Source organism: Chroicocephalus ridibundus, chromosome 2 (genome assembly GCF_963924245.1).
Source record: "Chroicocephalus ridibundus chromosome 2, bChrRid1.1, whole genome shotgun sequence".
NCBI classification, from domain to species: Eukaryota; Metazoa; Chordata; class Aves; order Charadriiformes; family Laridae; genus Chroicocephalus; species Chroicocephalus ridibundus.
The window spans coordinates 97,389,690-97,405,859 of record NC_086285.1 but is presented as its reverse complement, the minus strand read 5'-3'; the positions used below and the strand labels follow the sequence as shown (position 1 = coordinate 97,405,859).

Sequence of the window (16,170 nt, the reverse complement as noted above, 5' to 3'; positions counted from 1 at the left end):
TTATTGAGCCTTATTTTTATCTTTTAACAAAGTAAATATTTTGAAAAGATGTATAGTTTTTGACATGTATGTATATACTTGGGTGCAGACACATATAAACTTAATGTCTTCAAAGTGTGTGGATGGGAAGAGAATTTTTTACTTGGATATCATGTAGATGTTATGACAAAGGTAATAAGAAACACAGATAACTTGTGTGTAATGTGTACTTCTTAACAGTTCCAAACTTACATTTCTGGCCTTACTGTTCTCAGAAGTGGTCGATATTTACTTACCGTAAAGTTGAGGATAGGGCCTTTACTCTTTTTTTTTTATTATTTGTTTTTCATTTAAGACATCCAGAGGTTTTCTCAGGATATGGCTAATTGTGTTCCTCTCCACCCCCCTGTATTTCTTTTTTAGGGGGGGAAAAGGCCACATAAATTTTTAGTTAGATTGTGAACTAGCTTGTATTTCAAGTGTCTTTCACTAAAAGCCCAAAGTGTTTCAGGAACCTTACTAATGATAGAAAATCTTTTATACTAAAAATGTAAATAATTTGTATATTTGAACTACAAAGTTATATTGTCAGCCTAATACATAATTTACCTATTGTATATTTGTTGACTTAAAAAAAAAAAAGGGGGATGTTGCTAAAGTTAGGAGAAACTAACACAAGTTGTTGTTTGGGTTTTTTTTTATACCAATAAGGAATTTGTAAAGAAAACCTGCGTGTAACCCTGACTGTAAAGTTTTCTTGTATGAAGCAATAATAGTGAAAGCAAACAGGCCATTTCATGGCCTCCCATAACTTTTTCAAGAATAGTTGCTAGGAATGTAAATTTCCTATAAGAAACTGGCTTCTCTTTCATGAGTTACCAGCACTGGAGGCAGAAGTCATCTTTGCAGGAATGGCAGCAGCTTTCTAGTGGCTTTTCTCTGTCCAGATTCCAATTTGAAGTGAGGAAATAAGGAGAACAGTCACTAACTGGTTCCATCTCTGGAAAGTTTTGAGCTAGCAAGTACATCAGTGGTAACTGAATTTGGTTGGAAGCCTGCTGAGAAGGAACATGTTAGGAACGTGGGAAATAAAAAGACATTTTATCAGTCTAAGTGTGAAATGTAATTAATTATGTTTCCATAGTGACTGGCGCTTAATTTTTGTCTTATTTTTTTCTTTCCAGGACACCTACCATGGCAGGAGGTCTTTTTTCAATAGACAGAGATTACTTTCAGGAAATTGGAACATACGATGCTGGAATGGATATTTGGGGTGGAGAAAACTTAGAAATTTCTTTCAGGGTAGGTAAAACTCTTCTCTCTTCAGTGTTTTATTACTCAGGACAGTGCATCCTGAGTTCTGTGAAATACGGATCTGCTGCCTGTGTCGGTGTCCTCTCCTGTTGCAGTTAGCACTTTGCTTGCTGTCACGTTCTTCCAATGGAGATAGGCAAAGACTGTATGTGTCAGTGAAAAGCGCGTGGTGAATAGTTGGCAGAGCCTTGTGGTTGAGAGATTGGGATGGTCATTCTGAAGAGTGAATGCGTGTGTGCTAAAAGGAGTTCAGTTAGAAAAGCTAATTGGGGAGCATAAGTTAAGGGTGATGTCATCAGCTTGTGGTTTCATGTGTCAGTGAAATGTGAGCACCTCTGTTACAAACTCTCTCTTCTTGCTGTTTTCCAGCTCAATGATTGCATGGGTTCATTTGGATGTGGACCTAACCAGCACTCTTCTCACTTTCATTCCTACCAAATAGCACTATTTCCTTTTGTTTTAGTTATCTCAGAGCATATAGGTGGATACTTCTGAAGTAGTTTAGCTTTCTGAATCTGCCATTTTCAGAGTTCCAAAATAAAATTGAAAGTATTTTCAGAAACTTTACTTGGGAAGTGAATGGGTGTTTTTGCATGGAGGTTCTACTTTATAACGGATTTTTATGGACCGATCACCACCCGTTACTTACCTGTGATTCGTATGATCCTTTTCCTTCCTTCGCTGTCAGCCTGTCCAGTTCTCTAAAGCAGTCTCTTGCTGATGCTTTATTGCTGTGAGGCCTGGCTTACTCTTTCTTATACTACCTTACTCAGGCTTGTGAACATCGTTATCTGTTGGGCAGGAAACAGGCATACATTTGTCTTCCACGTATTTGTTCTAGACCTCAACTAATGTTGTTTCTCCAACTTGAACAGAAGCAAGTGATTAACATTTTTAAACTTTTTTTTAACGACTTGAAGCTATGCAATAATTGTTCCGTCTCTTTCAGATTTGGCAGTGTGGTGGCACTTTGGAAATTGTAACTTGTTCACATGTCGGGCATGTGTTCAGAAAAGCAACACCATACACTTTTCCAGGAGGTACAGGGCAGATAATCAACAAAAACAACAGGCGGCTTGCAGAAGTCTGGATGGATGAATTCAAAAACTTTTTTTACATCATTTCCCCAGGTGAGCAAGCCTTTGGTTATAAGAAATACCTATTAAGAATTAAAATTTTATTACTGCTGGGAAAGAACGTGAGTATTTAAATACAAATGCTATTGCTTTGTAGTTTGTCAGACAAAGCTCACATAAAATGTACAAAAAGGAAAGTCTTAATTGAAAAATAATTTTGTTAGCCGGAGATGTGCCCTGAAGTCTTTTTTCTTTCTTTTTTTCTCTTTTTTAAAATGTGAACATGATTTATGAATGATCTTCATGTGCAAGAGAATTAAAGCTCAGTTAAATGTCCAAGTGCTCAGCTGTAGTGCTGAAAACTGGCCATCCAAATACATCTCATAATGTGTGGAGTTTGGCCTCTGGCTTCGGTGTTGAGGCATTCCAGGTTGAATAGGTCAGAAGTAATTTAAATGAAAGCCTGTATAGCAGGAGTGGCAAAAGGGAACATCTTTTGGCTTGGTAGTGTTTGCACTTCACTATATGGGGGCAAATTGCCAATATACTTGACTGTAATGGTATTTATTATGTTTCTTAAAATGCATGTTAACAAAACAGGAGAATGTAAAATATGAGAGCAATTTCCTATGAGCTCAAACTTTCTGAAAAAAAAAATAATTCAGGAAAAGAAATGAAGCCTGGGAAACACTGAATTATTGCTTTCTACTACCAGATATTTTTTTTGTTTTAAAAACAAAACCAAACAAGAGAGAAACTTTGGGTAGCGATGGACATCCTCTCTAAATACTTGAGACATTAGAGACATCCAGTTTAAATACTAAGTGGTAGTTCTGTATGCCACATCTGCTTTTCCAAAGACTTATCTATAAAACTAATATTTCCTTATGACTTGCTTGTTAAGCCTGCATTCGTATTGAAATTTAAAAGTTGTAATACATTATAGTATGACTCTGAACAGTGTCAAATTTTAGATTACAGGTTTTAAGAATACTTGTAAGAACAAATGACTGTGGATTTATGGTGGGTTTTTTTGCTCTTAAGAGAGTGCATTACTCAAATAAGGCTATGTAGGGTTTTTTTAACTAAAGAAAAATAATTCTTGCTACTACTCAAAGCTTTTTAGGTGAAATCAAAAGCTTAACAGCTTATGGTTACTGCCCTGTGTTGTTATTAATGAAGCACTATGAATTCAAACATGACATGTATAGATATATCATTCAGAAATCTGTATATAAATAGGCACAATCATTTTTGGTTAAGATTCCTCTTATGCATACCTGTCGAGACAGATTTTAAAACGTACTAAGTAGCTGGAACACCTGACTGTAAAAAAAAAAAAAAAAACAAAAACCAAACCTAATTCTTAAAAATAAATGTAAATTAATGAACACCATCATAAGGCTCTGTTACTTCATATATAATCTTCTTTTTCTTCCATTTCTTCCATGAAATGGAAATCTTCCATTTCGTGTGGTAACTGTAAGCTACAAAAGGAGCTATAGTGTTTGAATTTTGTAGGATTGTTGTTTTGGTAGGAACGTTTTCATAGCTTTGCAGTATTGTGGAATATGCATGCATTCTCCTGCTGGAGAAAATAAATGAAAGAAATTTAATTTAAAATAGAATACCCTAAAAAACTTGAAATGGTGAAAGTAACTTGAGCAATTATCTGTAACTGCATTGTACATCTTCTTTCCTTTCAAAAGATGCATGTCTGCATAATTTGTATGCTAATAGCCTGGATGATTGGTGGATAGGGATGTGTTCTTGCCAAGCTCCTCTTAGAGCATCTGCACCTGCTGACTGGCACACAATCTCATTTGTGTACCCATATCTGTATTGACACTGCGCTAAGGTTTTATACTAGAATTTCCAGGTGTTTCAAGAATAGGATCATATAGTACCTGAATAAGTTTTGGGTTATTCTGAAATCGGTTTGTTGCCTGGGGCTGTGAAGAGAGTGGTTAGTACTGTTGTTCATTCTTAGCTATGATATAATACCTATTGTTCAGAGAACACAGGTATTACACATATTCCTGAACACAGAAATGTACGTGGTGCTGCTCATACCTCTCGTCTCCCAGATCCATTTAAGTTGTGAGAGCCAGTAGGTATTAACCAGAAAGGGTTACTATTTTGGGAACCTTACTGTTGTTATTTTGGTATCACCAATCTTACCTGAGTTTTGCAGACCCTGATTTTACCTGTTGACAGCAAATAACATCAATGTAAATTTCAGTAATTTTTCTGGCCAATTGTTGTCTTAGGACCTCAGTGAATCTCTGCTATGTTGGCTCATTTAGCCATTCTTCGCTTTTCCAGGTATCCTTCTAATATCAAAACTTAAATGTTTAGTTCTTGGAGAATGACGGTGGCAGTGACCCTCTAGCAGACTGGAGTATGCCGCCTGTCAAACTCTGTGCTAGTACAATGTGTACTTTTAATATTATAGTGACAGTGCCATGAGTTCTCGCAAGGAGCGAGGTGAGAATTTTTAAGCTGATGCTGGTTTGCAAGCCCGGGTGCAGATGAGCAAGGAAAACAGGCAATCCTGTGCACCTGTTGATTATTTTTTTTTCCTCATTAGTTGACACGGATGAGAAAATTGGATTTTGAAGGAGGTAATATACTGACAGGCATCATTGAGCCTAGCTAACAAGAAATTTGTTTCCTCCTTTATATGCTTTTTCTTGTGCTCCCCTAAGATAGTGAATCACAGAGGGATTGGTCCAGGAAAGCAAACCTAAGATTCCTAAGTAGCTTTCTCACTTCATGTAATCTGTGTTGTCTGGAAAAAAAGGCTTACTGCTCGAATGATAGGAACTCAAGAGACTTTTACTATTGATGTAATGTAGTTAAATGGAAAGCTGCCCTCTTGAAAAGTAAGCCTGTAATCCTTTTTTCTTTAATAAGTACAGCCTAGTAGAAATTGTTACTTGTCTGTTTTAAGCTTTCGTGCATTTTAGAAGCCATCTCTCTGCTTGGAAGTGGTTAGGTGCAGAGATCGGGCAGGAAAGTGTTGCAGCGGCTGCTGCTCTAGCCAAAATCAAGCCTATCTCATTGCGTGCACCAGCTATTCTCCGTGGCAGTAATGGCACTGGCTGTAGTCTTTTTCTCATTAGCCGATGGTTTTCCTCACAGACATGCATTACAGCAGGGTACTGTTTCCCGGGCCGTTTTCTCTTAGGCTTTCAGAAAACGGATCCAGCATGTGCAGGTGAATAGTCTCATTCTTGGCTCCGGTCATTCTGTTCTGCGGACTCTGCCGCTTCTTTATTTCTAGTGCTGGCCTTTCGTCCCTTTCTCCAGTCTAAAATACCAGGACTAGATTGTCCAACGTAAGGTTTCATGGGATGGCAATGCCAGTCAAACAGCTTGCTGTGAGAAGAGTGCCTTGCTTTTCATGGCAGGTGATAGGGCTTCGCCTCCCCAGTTTATTGATTGTTCATCTCTGTCAACTGACTTGACTTGCCAAACTTGTCAGGATTATTTGGTGGGCTGACTCTCTACTGGTTAAGTTAACACCTGTGTCAGCACAGGAGGTGCAGCAGGAATCTGAAGCTGAGCAAGGGAAAACTGCCCCTTCTCACAGCAGCAGCTGCAAAGCATTTGTCTGGCTGACCACAGCTACCTCCCCCTAACTTTCTCCTAACTGCTAATTAATGATAAACTGACAGTTGCAGAACTTGTTGGTATCCTTAATCTAAAGGAAATGGATACTTTCAGACCGTGTGGTTTCCCCATGCTGCTTGTGAGTCTGGGTTCCAGCTCCTACACCTGGCCCCCTGCTCCTTATCCAGCGTGCATCCTTGTCATTCAGCAGTCTCTCGCATCCCAGATGGGGAGCTGAAAGCATCCCAAAATGCAGCTCCGTTGAGCTTGGGTAGAACCTCATCTAGCTTGTGCAGAAATTAATTTTGTTGTTGACCAAAAGTTTGCCCAGAAGGTATCTTCCATTCCACTGGGGCTGAGCGGACAGGCAGAAGGCTTGAACAGACAGCACTGCAAAATTACTTGAGCAAAAGCCATCTAGACATAGACATAGACGTGTTATCCTGAAAACTGGATCAGTAGGCCTAGTTTTCTAATCACTGTATGTGCTTGTCTCAAGCCAAGCATGGTAAGTCAAGGTATGGTATGTACATGGATAACATTTTTATTTATGGGTGATGGGGAGGACAGAGAAGGGGCTGAATCCACAATGGTAGATCTTGCAATGTAGCTAAGCCTGTGCTCAAAGTATGTACTGAGCAATTACACATATTCTTGTTTTCAGCTAGTATTCCCTATTAACTTTAATTGAGAATCCAAATAATGCAGCTACTCAAATTGGTTTTAAATTATTATTGGTTATCGAGTTTCCTAATACTAAATAAAAACAAGTTCTATGATTTTTAACAGAAGACTAGTTTTAGATGAAACGGTTTTCATACTGTGCTTTTGAAAATGATTGAGCAATTTATAATCATGATGAAAACATCATACTTTTTTTTTCAAAGCAGTTTAGCGTAAGTATATTGCCACACATGGAGCTTGGCAAGCGAATATTCAGCTCTTTTGAAATGTTGAGGGTGTCAGAACTGTTGCAACATGGCTGATGGGAAGCTTAAATATAAGGTTGCAAAGAAAATTAAACTGAAGGAGTATTCTACTGATAGACATCATTATATGTATGTTTTTGTAAAGGTATAAGGAAAGGCCATTATATGTTACTAGTCAGAGTAGTTTGGTACGGCATACCAAACTTCTTCAAGAATAGTGACAGCATAAGCTAGAGCTAAGATCACTATTATGTTTGTATGAAAGAACTGGTCAGGGTGTGACAGAAAAAATATGGTGTTTCTTGCCTTATCAACGTTTATATTTTAGTATGTCTTTAAGTATATGTGTGGAAAAGACATACGGTTGTCCCACAGCAAACAAGTTGTGTGACAAATGGAATCATCAGGGACGTTCAAACTTTTAATGTAATTAGGGGTTGAGGAAAAAATATATTGCATGGTCAAGTAAAGACAACAGTGGCAAGTACTGTGAATACTATTTCTGATTATTTTTTTTTTTTAATGAACCAGACCCAAATATTTGAAAGAACAACTAGTGGACATGATCGTCCTCCTCATGTTGCACATAGCTATAAAGTCTGGCATAATTGTCTCCTTGGAGGAAGATTTGATCTAATTCTGGGTTTGTGGTTTGGTTTGTCTTTTGTTTTCTTAGCTGAGCCTCTTTAAAAACAAGTACAAAAACACTGGAAGGTATATGTCACTGTTATGTGTATAAAAAAAATAGGAGGAAATAATGATTTAGACATGTACATAATTTTTGATATGCCTCATATTTTGCCATTTTCCTAATTTGCTTCCATTTTTCCCCCCCAAAGAACTGTTACCCATAAGTAGCTGCCACTGCACTGTATAGTACAAATGTATAGGAACATTCAAGCTAATTTTGAGTAATATAGGTAAGGTACTAGGAACCTGGGAAACAGAGTAATTCCGCCTTGTTAGAGGACACCCCTAAGACAGCTATACTGGTTCTGCACTTCAGTCCATCTGGTAACCTGATGCTAATGGTAGTCTGTGTCCCAGTACACAGTTTGGTGCAGACCTAACTTCAGAGAGGATTTTTTTAAAAACTCTTTCAGACTGAAAATGGTTAAATGGAACATAATACACGCTTTTTATTTCACTGTAACGGAGGGAAAATCACTGGCACTTTTTTTTTTTCTGGTGACATTTAAAACTGCTTTAAGAAACAGCACACTTGTATGCTATTAAGTGTCACTTTGCATTTAATTCTTTGTGGTTGTGACTTTAATTCTTATTGCCATTCAGTGATGTGACAAAGCCTTAATAGTGTTGTTTTGTGAAGGTCAGTGTAGCAAATTCTCATGAATGAGTTCTGAGTGCCGTCAGGTTCTTGTGAGGATGGCATGATAACTGTTTCATCCTTTCATCCATCAGCTGCATTTTCATCACTGAAAAATTAAGAAGTCCATACTTAACTGTGGTTGGTACAGTCTTTCTCTTATTACTTCATCATCTTTTGAGAGAGGAGTACTTGTGGTGTAGAGCAAATATTTGCTTTGGTGAAATAGGGCAGTGTTTTGGGGTTTGTTTTTTTTTTTGGTCTTGTGTTTTTTGGTTTTGGGATTTATTTTGTGACTGTAAAGCCCAGACTGAAGTTTTCTGGGATTCTATTCCAAGAGGTTTTTAAATTTCATTAACACTATTCAAAATTTCGTTGCAAAACAAGCTTTTCTTTACTTTCATTCCCTTAAGAAAAATGCCAGAGAACTATACTGGTAAAAAGTCTTTAGATGTTTTGTTTGTGTTTGGTTGTTTGGGGTTTTTTTTGTTTTTGTTTGTTTGTTTTTAAAGCCTAAAAGCCTGTCTAGCATTTTTCTTTCTGGAGTATTGAAATTACTAATGTTTTTTATTGATATTTAGAAACATTTATCTGCAATTATGCAGATATCTGTCTGAAATACACCATCTGCTGGCAGGTCGATTTAATAACACAGCATGCCAACTTAGAAATGCCTCAAACTTCCAAAAAGTCAACAATTTTAGAGGTAATTCACAGTCCTTAAATGGGAGAGACTTCTGAAAAATGTATGCAGCTGGAGGTCTATAGTGGCAGCCAGTTGAGCCATATTTATGGTCTGTGGGGGGAATTTAAATTGCTAGGACTTGGTTTTGTTCTTTTGTGGTTTGGGTTTTTATTTGGTTTGGGTTTTTTTGTAGTGTATTACTTTTGGCCTGTGTGGTATGGAGTGTAGCATGGAAAATACAAAAAGAATGTGATGCTGAAAAATAGAGATTATCCTACCCTTAATTAATATTATTGGAATATTAATAACAGTAGTGCTTAATTCTGGTGAGGCAAAAATAGCTACTGATCATGCATACCTTCCTTGACCCATCTGCAGATGGCACTTGCACAAATTAATTTTTAGAAGGAGTTAAAACAACCATAAAGGAGTGGGAAGATACAGGAAGAATGAGCACTTTGATAAATGAGGAGCAAAGGAGAAAAAAGGCGAGCAAAATACCACAAAAAAAGATAACAGTCCTAATGGTGAACATACTTCCTGCAAATGCTGCAGTTATATTGAACAAATACTGAATTATTAAAGGATTAGTTCCCTGTATGAAGGCTGCTTTCTGGCTGTTTCTTTGTGCTGTTAGATGATAAAGGGTCCAGCAGGTGGTACCTGTCTTACAGAATTAAATTTAAATGGAATTCTCCTATCTGCACAGAAGGAGACTGCTATGTTATGCTGCATAGATATGCACCCCAGTTGCCACTGGGGATAGAATAGCATTATTGACTATTACAGTTTCAGCCATTCTCCTCTGATAATTTAGCAAGCAACTGCATTCAAATTGTTCCACAAACCACAGGTAAGAAATTCTTATGTGTAGCACAGATGTAGTGATTCCATCTTTGGTATAATTACCTGGGGAAAAAAAAGTCACAGGTAGTGACTGGTATGTCCTCTCTGAGAATATAAACAGCATAATGCTATATGAAAAAAAATAATGCTTTGTGTACAGATGAATTTCTAAAGAGAAAGCCTTTCATGCAAGCAGTGTGTTATGCTGGTGACTTTTTTATTAAGTGGAATTATATAGCGTTTATAAGCAGCCATGGAATAAAACTTTTTTCTACAGGAGTTACTAAAGTCGATTATGGGGACATATCAACACGACTTGGACTAAGACGCAAGCTCCAGTGCAAGCCTTTCTCCTGGTACCTGGAGAATGTTTATCCTGATTCCCAAATTCCACGCCATTATTTTTCTCTGGGAGAGGTAAGATTTTACCCTATGTATTTATCTACCCTGTGTAAAGTACATTGTGCAGCCAGTTGTTTGTATTCTGAACTGAGTAGTGCAAACAAGTTATCTCCAGCAAAGTTCAATATCTTGCACCTGTGTTCCTGAAAAATGATACATCTGGCTTCTCAGTGGGACAGAAAACTGAACTTTAGTGTACAGTACTGTAATTTGAATGTCTTCCCTTTTTTACTATAGTACTAAATGTCACATGAAAGGGCTTTAGAAATATTCCTTCAGAAACACATAGTTAAGAATGACTTTCTGTATAATGTTCTCTATGTAGAGTATGAGCAGAGTTTTGCTTAAACTAGAGCGGGACAAACAAGGACTTTGCTTAAAAACTGCTCTGAAATTTACCTTCAGAACCCTCATCAATGACCAGCAAATTTCAGTAATCCCTAAGCCTTGCTGGGCATTTCTCTGTTTTGTTTTGTTTTTTTTTTTTTCTTCAAAGTTTCATAAGTGGACGCTATCCTAAATAAGTAGGCCCCTACTTTCCCCTACAAGTCATGTTGAGACACATATTGAGCTTGCTGTTGGGTGATTTTGTACTGTTTATTTTTTAAAAGAAATCCTTTTAACAAAATGGAGCAGGCATTCATTCATGCTGCTGCATGACTATCAGGAGACTCGATATTCATACCCACTTACTGTATAGTAACACAGGGATTAAAGCTGTAACTCAAGAAGTGAGGAAACTGAACCCAGTCACCCGTGATTTTGAAGGGAATTAAACCCACTGTGCCTAGGAGAGTGCTTTAAAACTTCTGGAGGTTTTGGGCTGGAGACTCAATTGTGTCCATTCTGTTGTAGCTGAATCTTTGAGCAAAAAGAAATCCCCAAGATGGAAAGATCCCTGAAAGAAAGCAAAGAAACAAACATGGTTCTGTAACATGGTGACTTGAACATTTGCTTGGGAGCTTGAGTCTTGGACAGTGGTGTCTCACTGTAGTATGATTCCTATATTTTACACTTCTTTCACATAACTTCTGGTCTATAACAGAGAGAACTGGTCCCAGTGTGGTTTGATGTGGACCTAATTCTCTTCTAAACGTAACAGCCTTTGGTGATGTGCTCTTTTTCACTCCCAGATAAGAAACGTGGAGACAAACCAATGTCTGGATAACATGGCAAGAAAAGAAAACGAGAAAGTTGGAATCTTTAACTGCCATGGAATGGGTGGCAATCAGGTGACTTTTTTTTTTAAATGATCTTAAAGTATTGAATTATTTGGAACACTGTTTCTCATCAGGACAATTATTCGTTTCTTTCAGTAGTTATCTTTAAAATATACTTAAGTTGTAGAGTTTAGGAAACCCTCATTTAAGAAGATGCCTGTAAGAAGAAATGCATTAGAAGATTTGGTGGTGGTTTGTCATTTGTATGTTTTTGAGGCCTCGTTGCAGTAAAGTCGTTGCAGTTTAGTTCTGGAATTCAGTTTACATCTGTTTTTTTGTTCTACTTTGTTAGTAATTCTTGATGAATTGTTTTCCAATATACAGAGATTACCTGTTTCTATGCAGGAAGCAGTCTGCAATTCAAAAAATGTCAATTTTAAGTGAAGAAATTGTTCATATAGTGTTTATATTTCCTTTAAAAAAATTAATCTTTTTATACATGCTGAAGGGAAGAAGAAAAAAAAATTAGTGGGTATTAATGAAGTAATGCACAAACGTTCCCCCTTCCCCTTGCCCCAGAAATTAATCTTTTAGTTAAACTTTTTTTTCAATACCTCTCATTCTTTTTCTTTCAAGGTCTTCTCATACACTGCCAACAAAGAAATTCGAACAGATGATTTGTGTTTAGATGTATCCAAACTTAATGGCCCAGTAACGATGCTCAAGTGCCACCATCTAAAAGGAAACCAACTTTGGGAATATGATCCAGTGGTAAGTCTTCTAATGACTTGTGACATTAAAATGAGACAACTTGGGTTTTTACGTGAGCCTACAGAGCAACAAATTCCAGTGTGGGACTACTATTTGACAGTCAAAACAGGAAACAAAGTCAGGATTATGTTCCCTCTGTTATTAATTCATGGTGCAGTGACTCAATGGACACCTGTATTGATTTTAATTACCTCGTGAGTTTTGCAGGAGCTTTTAAAAGAATATTTTCAATGTGCTTTTGGATCCTCTGGAGAAGGATAGTCTGCTAGTGTAGTGTCGTGTTACAATGAGATCAACAATGGAAAAGTATTCCAGGTATCTACTGGACCAGTAAAAGATAATGTTAATGATCTTGTGACAAATTCTGCACCTGGTGTCTTACCTTGCACAAGGTTAAAAGGAAACAATTTTCTGATTAAGAAATCATCATCACAAATTTATAAGGAATATTTTACATTTCTAATTGTGGTATGTTTAAGGTAGAGATGCCTAGAACAGTTTTATTTTAATCATTCTTTTTCTTGTACATAATGTTCAAATTTATTTTGAAGCTCATATGTTGAACTGCCAGATCTAGAAATCATTGACCACTGATCCATTCATTATTAATTTGATTTGCAAGTTCTAAAAACAACTTTGTGATGGAGTAGTGTAGCCAAGAACTCTGACTTATGGCACGGCTAGTTCGAAAAAAATAGTTCTCAAGCTTGTTAATTTAAAATCAGTTATTGCGAAAGACAGTTGCAAGGCAATTTGTGGAAGAAGAATCTTGCCAGTATAATAATGATGAGTATTTTATAAAGAGAACACGTAGATATTTAGCTATTAAAAAGTCGTATCACTGTTTTTTTATTATTATTTTTAATATGTAAAAGTTCTGACTGTTTTGGTTTTTGTGAAGCAATGTTTTCAGTATTTAGTAGCACATTTTAAGTGTTCTTTAGGATGGGGATCTGGAGTCAGTAATCAAGGGGGTCTTGTCCAGTTTGTACTTACCTATGGAACAATTTTAATGGCCACTAAAACTTTTTGGTTAGCGTATGCCTGGTGATTTTTGTAAAAACTAATTTCTTTCTATTTTGTTTTCAAGAAATTAACCCTGTTGCATGTGAACAGTAACCAGTGCCTGGACAAAGCCACCGAAGAGGACAGCCAGGTACCCAGCATCAGAGACTGCAACGGCAGCCGCTCCCAGCAGTGGCTGCTTCGCAATGTCACCCTTCCAGAAATATTCTGAGAGGTTCTAAAGAAAAGCAAGGATTGACTGGGCTACCTCGGCTGATACTTTGGCTACACTGTTAAGTAGCAACAGAAGAAACTTCTGCTCGGCAGAATCCACAGTTCGTCAGCTGTTAGAACTCCTGCAGCTTCTCAGTAGCTGCGAACCAGCCTTCCTCTATAAGGATGTGAAACTACCACACATACTAGTGAAACTGCGCCCACTGATGTTTACAAGATCGAAAGAGTTTCTTCCAGCAAATAATTTAGAGAACGTTTGGACAGTGGAAACATAATCAGTGAAATAGTCTCTCTGAAGAGCTGCATATCGTTGTAGTTTGCTTGCACATCAGGAACCTCTGCTGAAAGTGCTGTTGTAATGAAGAAAGTTCCAAGAATTATTTTTTTTTTCCTGGTTAGCAGTGGTAACCAGGCTACTAAATATAGATCCACAAATAAATGAGAGAGAGCTGGAAACCAGATTCAGTAACACAAAATAAGAATTCTGTGGTTTAAAAACAAAAAGTAAACAGGGTTTAATGGAAACTAAATCAGAACTATGAGAAGTACAATTTGTTATAGTGAAGTATCAAATTTATATGTAGATTTTATACCTCAGTGGGGGAAAATAACCAAGTCAAAAGGCAATTGTTTCTCTTTTTCAATTGTGTGATAGTCCATAAATACTTTTTTTTTTTTCTGGTGGGTCTAAAATTATTTTGGGCGCAAACGAAATGAGTATAAGAATAAACTTAGTCCTTGGATGTCAGATCAACTTTTTTCATTTTTTTTATTTTAATTTCTTGGCTGTTGGAATTGTATCTCTTTATTACTGTCTGAAAACTGGAGGTTAACATGCTGTCTAACTTTTTTTTTTCTGTCCAGACCTGCCATTTCGGTTTATACTTGGGTCAGTCAGCTTATGGACTTTTGTGGCCAAACAAAAGATTTAAGTACACTTTGAAATTAAGTTAACTTGACGGAATACGCTTAGCACCCAAGACTCATACTACTGTACTACAGTTTTATTTTCATAGCAATAAATCTTTTGTTCCTTGTTTGATTTCAGTCATCAGAAAGCCAGAAGAAAAGATACGTGATTTGGGTAGCAGGAGATTGGCAAAACTGAAGGTTTTCTGGAATCCTTTTTCACTTCATATTCAGATGTGCTTCATTGTCAAGTGCATATTTAGATTAGACTCTGAATTGTAATGTTGATCTGCTGCTTTTTTTTTTTCTAATAAAACCTAAAGAAAAATAGCTAAATTGGCATGGTTTTTAAAGTTAACATAGCCAAAAGCAGTATGACTATGTCATTGCATTGGTCTGCATTTTTTAACTGAATTGCTTTGTTTTGTTAAGAAAAATCTGTGTGGGCTGATCTTGAAAATGAGCCACTGAACGCTCAGAGTATACATTGAATTTTCTTTTGGAAAGAAAAATGAGATTTGCTTAATGGAAAGGATATTTTTATGATAAATGTCACTGTTTGGCCAACTGTCCTGTAAAGCAAATTAAACCTAGACTCATGCAAAAGTTGTGTGGAATTATATTTGGCTGTTATGGCCATTTTAGACTTGCTATTCCAAGTTGCTTAGTCAGTGTTATCTCCGTTATTTCTGCAGCAGTACACAAGAGTTTTCATACACAAAGCAGGGGAAACGTTAACAAATTTCAGTATTATGTTGCTGCTTTAAAAATACGTAGGATGAGATGATGTGGGATTAATATCACATAAAGCATCTAAATATCTAGCTGTCTGTCATTGGCCCCTCTTTTTGGATAGCCCTGCAAATCTTATGAGGTCAAAGTGGATTTATGAAAGTAATGGTATGGTACAAATTTCAGTAAGATATTGAAGGATGCCAGGATGACTTAAAACCCAATCTGTCTTAGTGGTTATGTGAGAAGACTTATTCCTTTGGTACGGTCAGTGAAGAGGATGGGACAGGTGACAATGTCATCGTTTGTAATTGATACGTTTTCTTGCTCCTCAGATATTCTGTGGTCCCTCCTGCTTTTATACGGTTTCTGAAGTACTGTTTGTGGTTGTCTGATACTGCATATTAGCCACCGAAACGCCATTTTTATTTTTCTGCTATGTACCAGTGAATGATGGTTTGGGTCGTGTTTTGGATTTTATGTTAGTTTATCTTAGCAAAATAGCACTTTGGGGTGGGGTCGGGGGAGCAGCAGAGGGTGGTTTATAACAGTGATGTTATGTGTTAGTTCAGAAACAATTTCCCAAATTCAAAATACATCCCTTTAAAAACATTGCCGGCAAAGAGGCTCTAAATCAGAGGTGGGTAACCTTTTGTGGAAGCAGGAGCATCAGAAATGCAGTGTAAAATTCCTGTAAGCTTTCAAAATTTCTTATTTAGTGTTTCAGACTTCAGAAGTATATGGCACATCACTGACCACACACAAATACTTTTTTCACTCTATACCTTTTATGCTTACTGCTGTGATATCTTGTTAGCAAAACTTAAGTGCTGTGCCATAATGTAACTAAACCTGTAGGCAGGCCTCAGCGTTACTATGATTGTGACCCTTCTTAATTCAACCAGTCACTTCGTATGTTGGTCACATAAAACTGCAGTAAAAATCATCACACAACTAAAAACCCACATATCAAGTTGTCGGCTTCGGAAAGTAGCAATCTGGTTTCCAGCCTGTGCCGTATTGACCTTTACCTGCAAAGGTAGCCCCTTCCCCTGCTGAATGTGGGGAGGGGAAGCGGCAGGCTGGAGAGTGCCTGCAGCCCCCAGGCATTTGGCTCGAACCCCCGTAGCTCAGCCAGTCCCATGGTGGGGTAACTGGTGCTGGTTGGCTGGCAGTGGGCTGTTCT

The 16,170-nt window shown here is 37.3% G+C and overlaps 1 protein-coding gene across 2 annotated transcripts in view; it reads left to right on the top strand.

Moving 5' to 3' along the window:
• The window catches only part of GALNT1 (polypeptide N-acetylgalactosaminyltransferase 1), an 85,827-nt gene extending 71,736 nt beyond the window's left edge, over positions 1-14,091 (top strand). For both annotated transcript variants that reach the window (XM_063326266.1, XM_063326265.1), the window contains exons 8-13: positions 1,164-1,281; positions 2,243-2,423; positions 10,049-10,188; positions 11,307-11,405; positions 11,970-12,104; positions 13,195-14,091. In XM_063326266.1, the coding sequence (XP_063182336.1) occupies positions 1,164-1,281; positions 2,243-2,423; positions 10,049-10,188; positions 11,307-11,405; positions 11,970-12,104; positions 13,195-13,341 (820 nt within the window). In that variant the 3' untranslated portion in view covers positions 13,342-14,091. The remainder of the gene's footprint in view (positions 1-1,163; positions 1,282-2,242; positions 2,424-10,048; positions 10,189-11,306; positions 11,406-11,969; positions 12,105-13,194) is intronic.
• Positions 14,092-16,170: the final 2,079 nt, after the last annotated feature.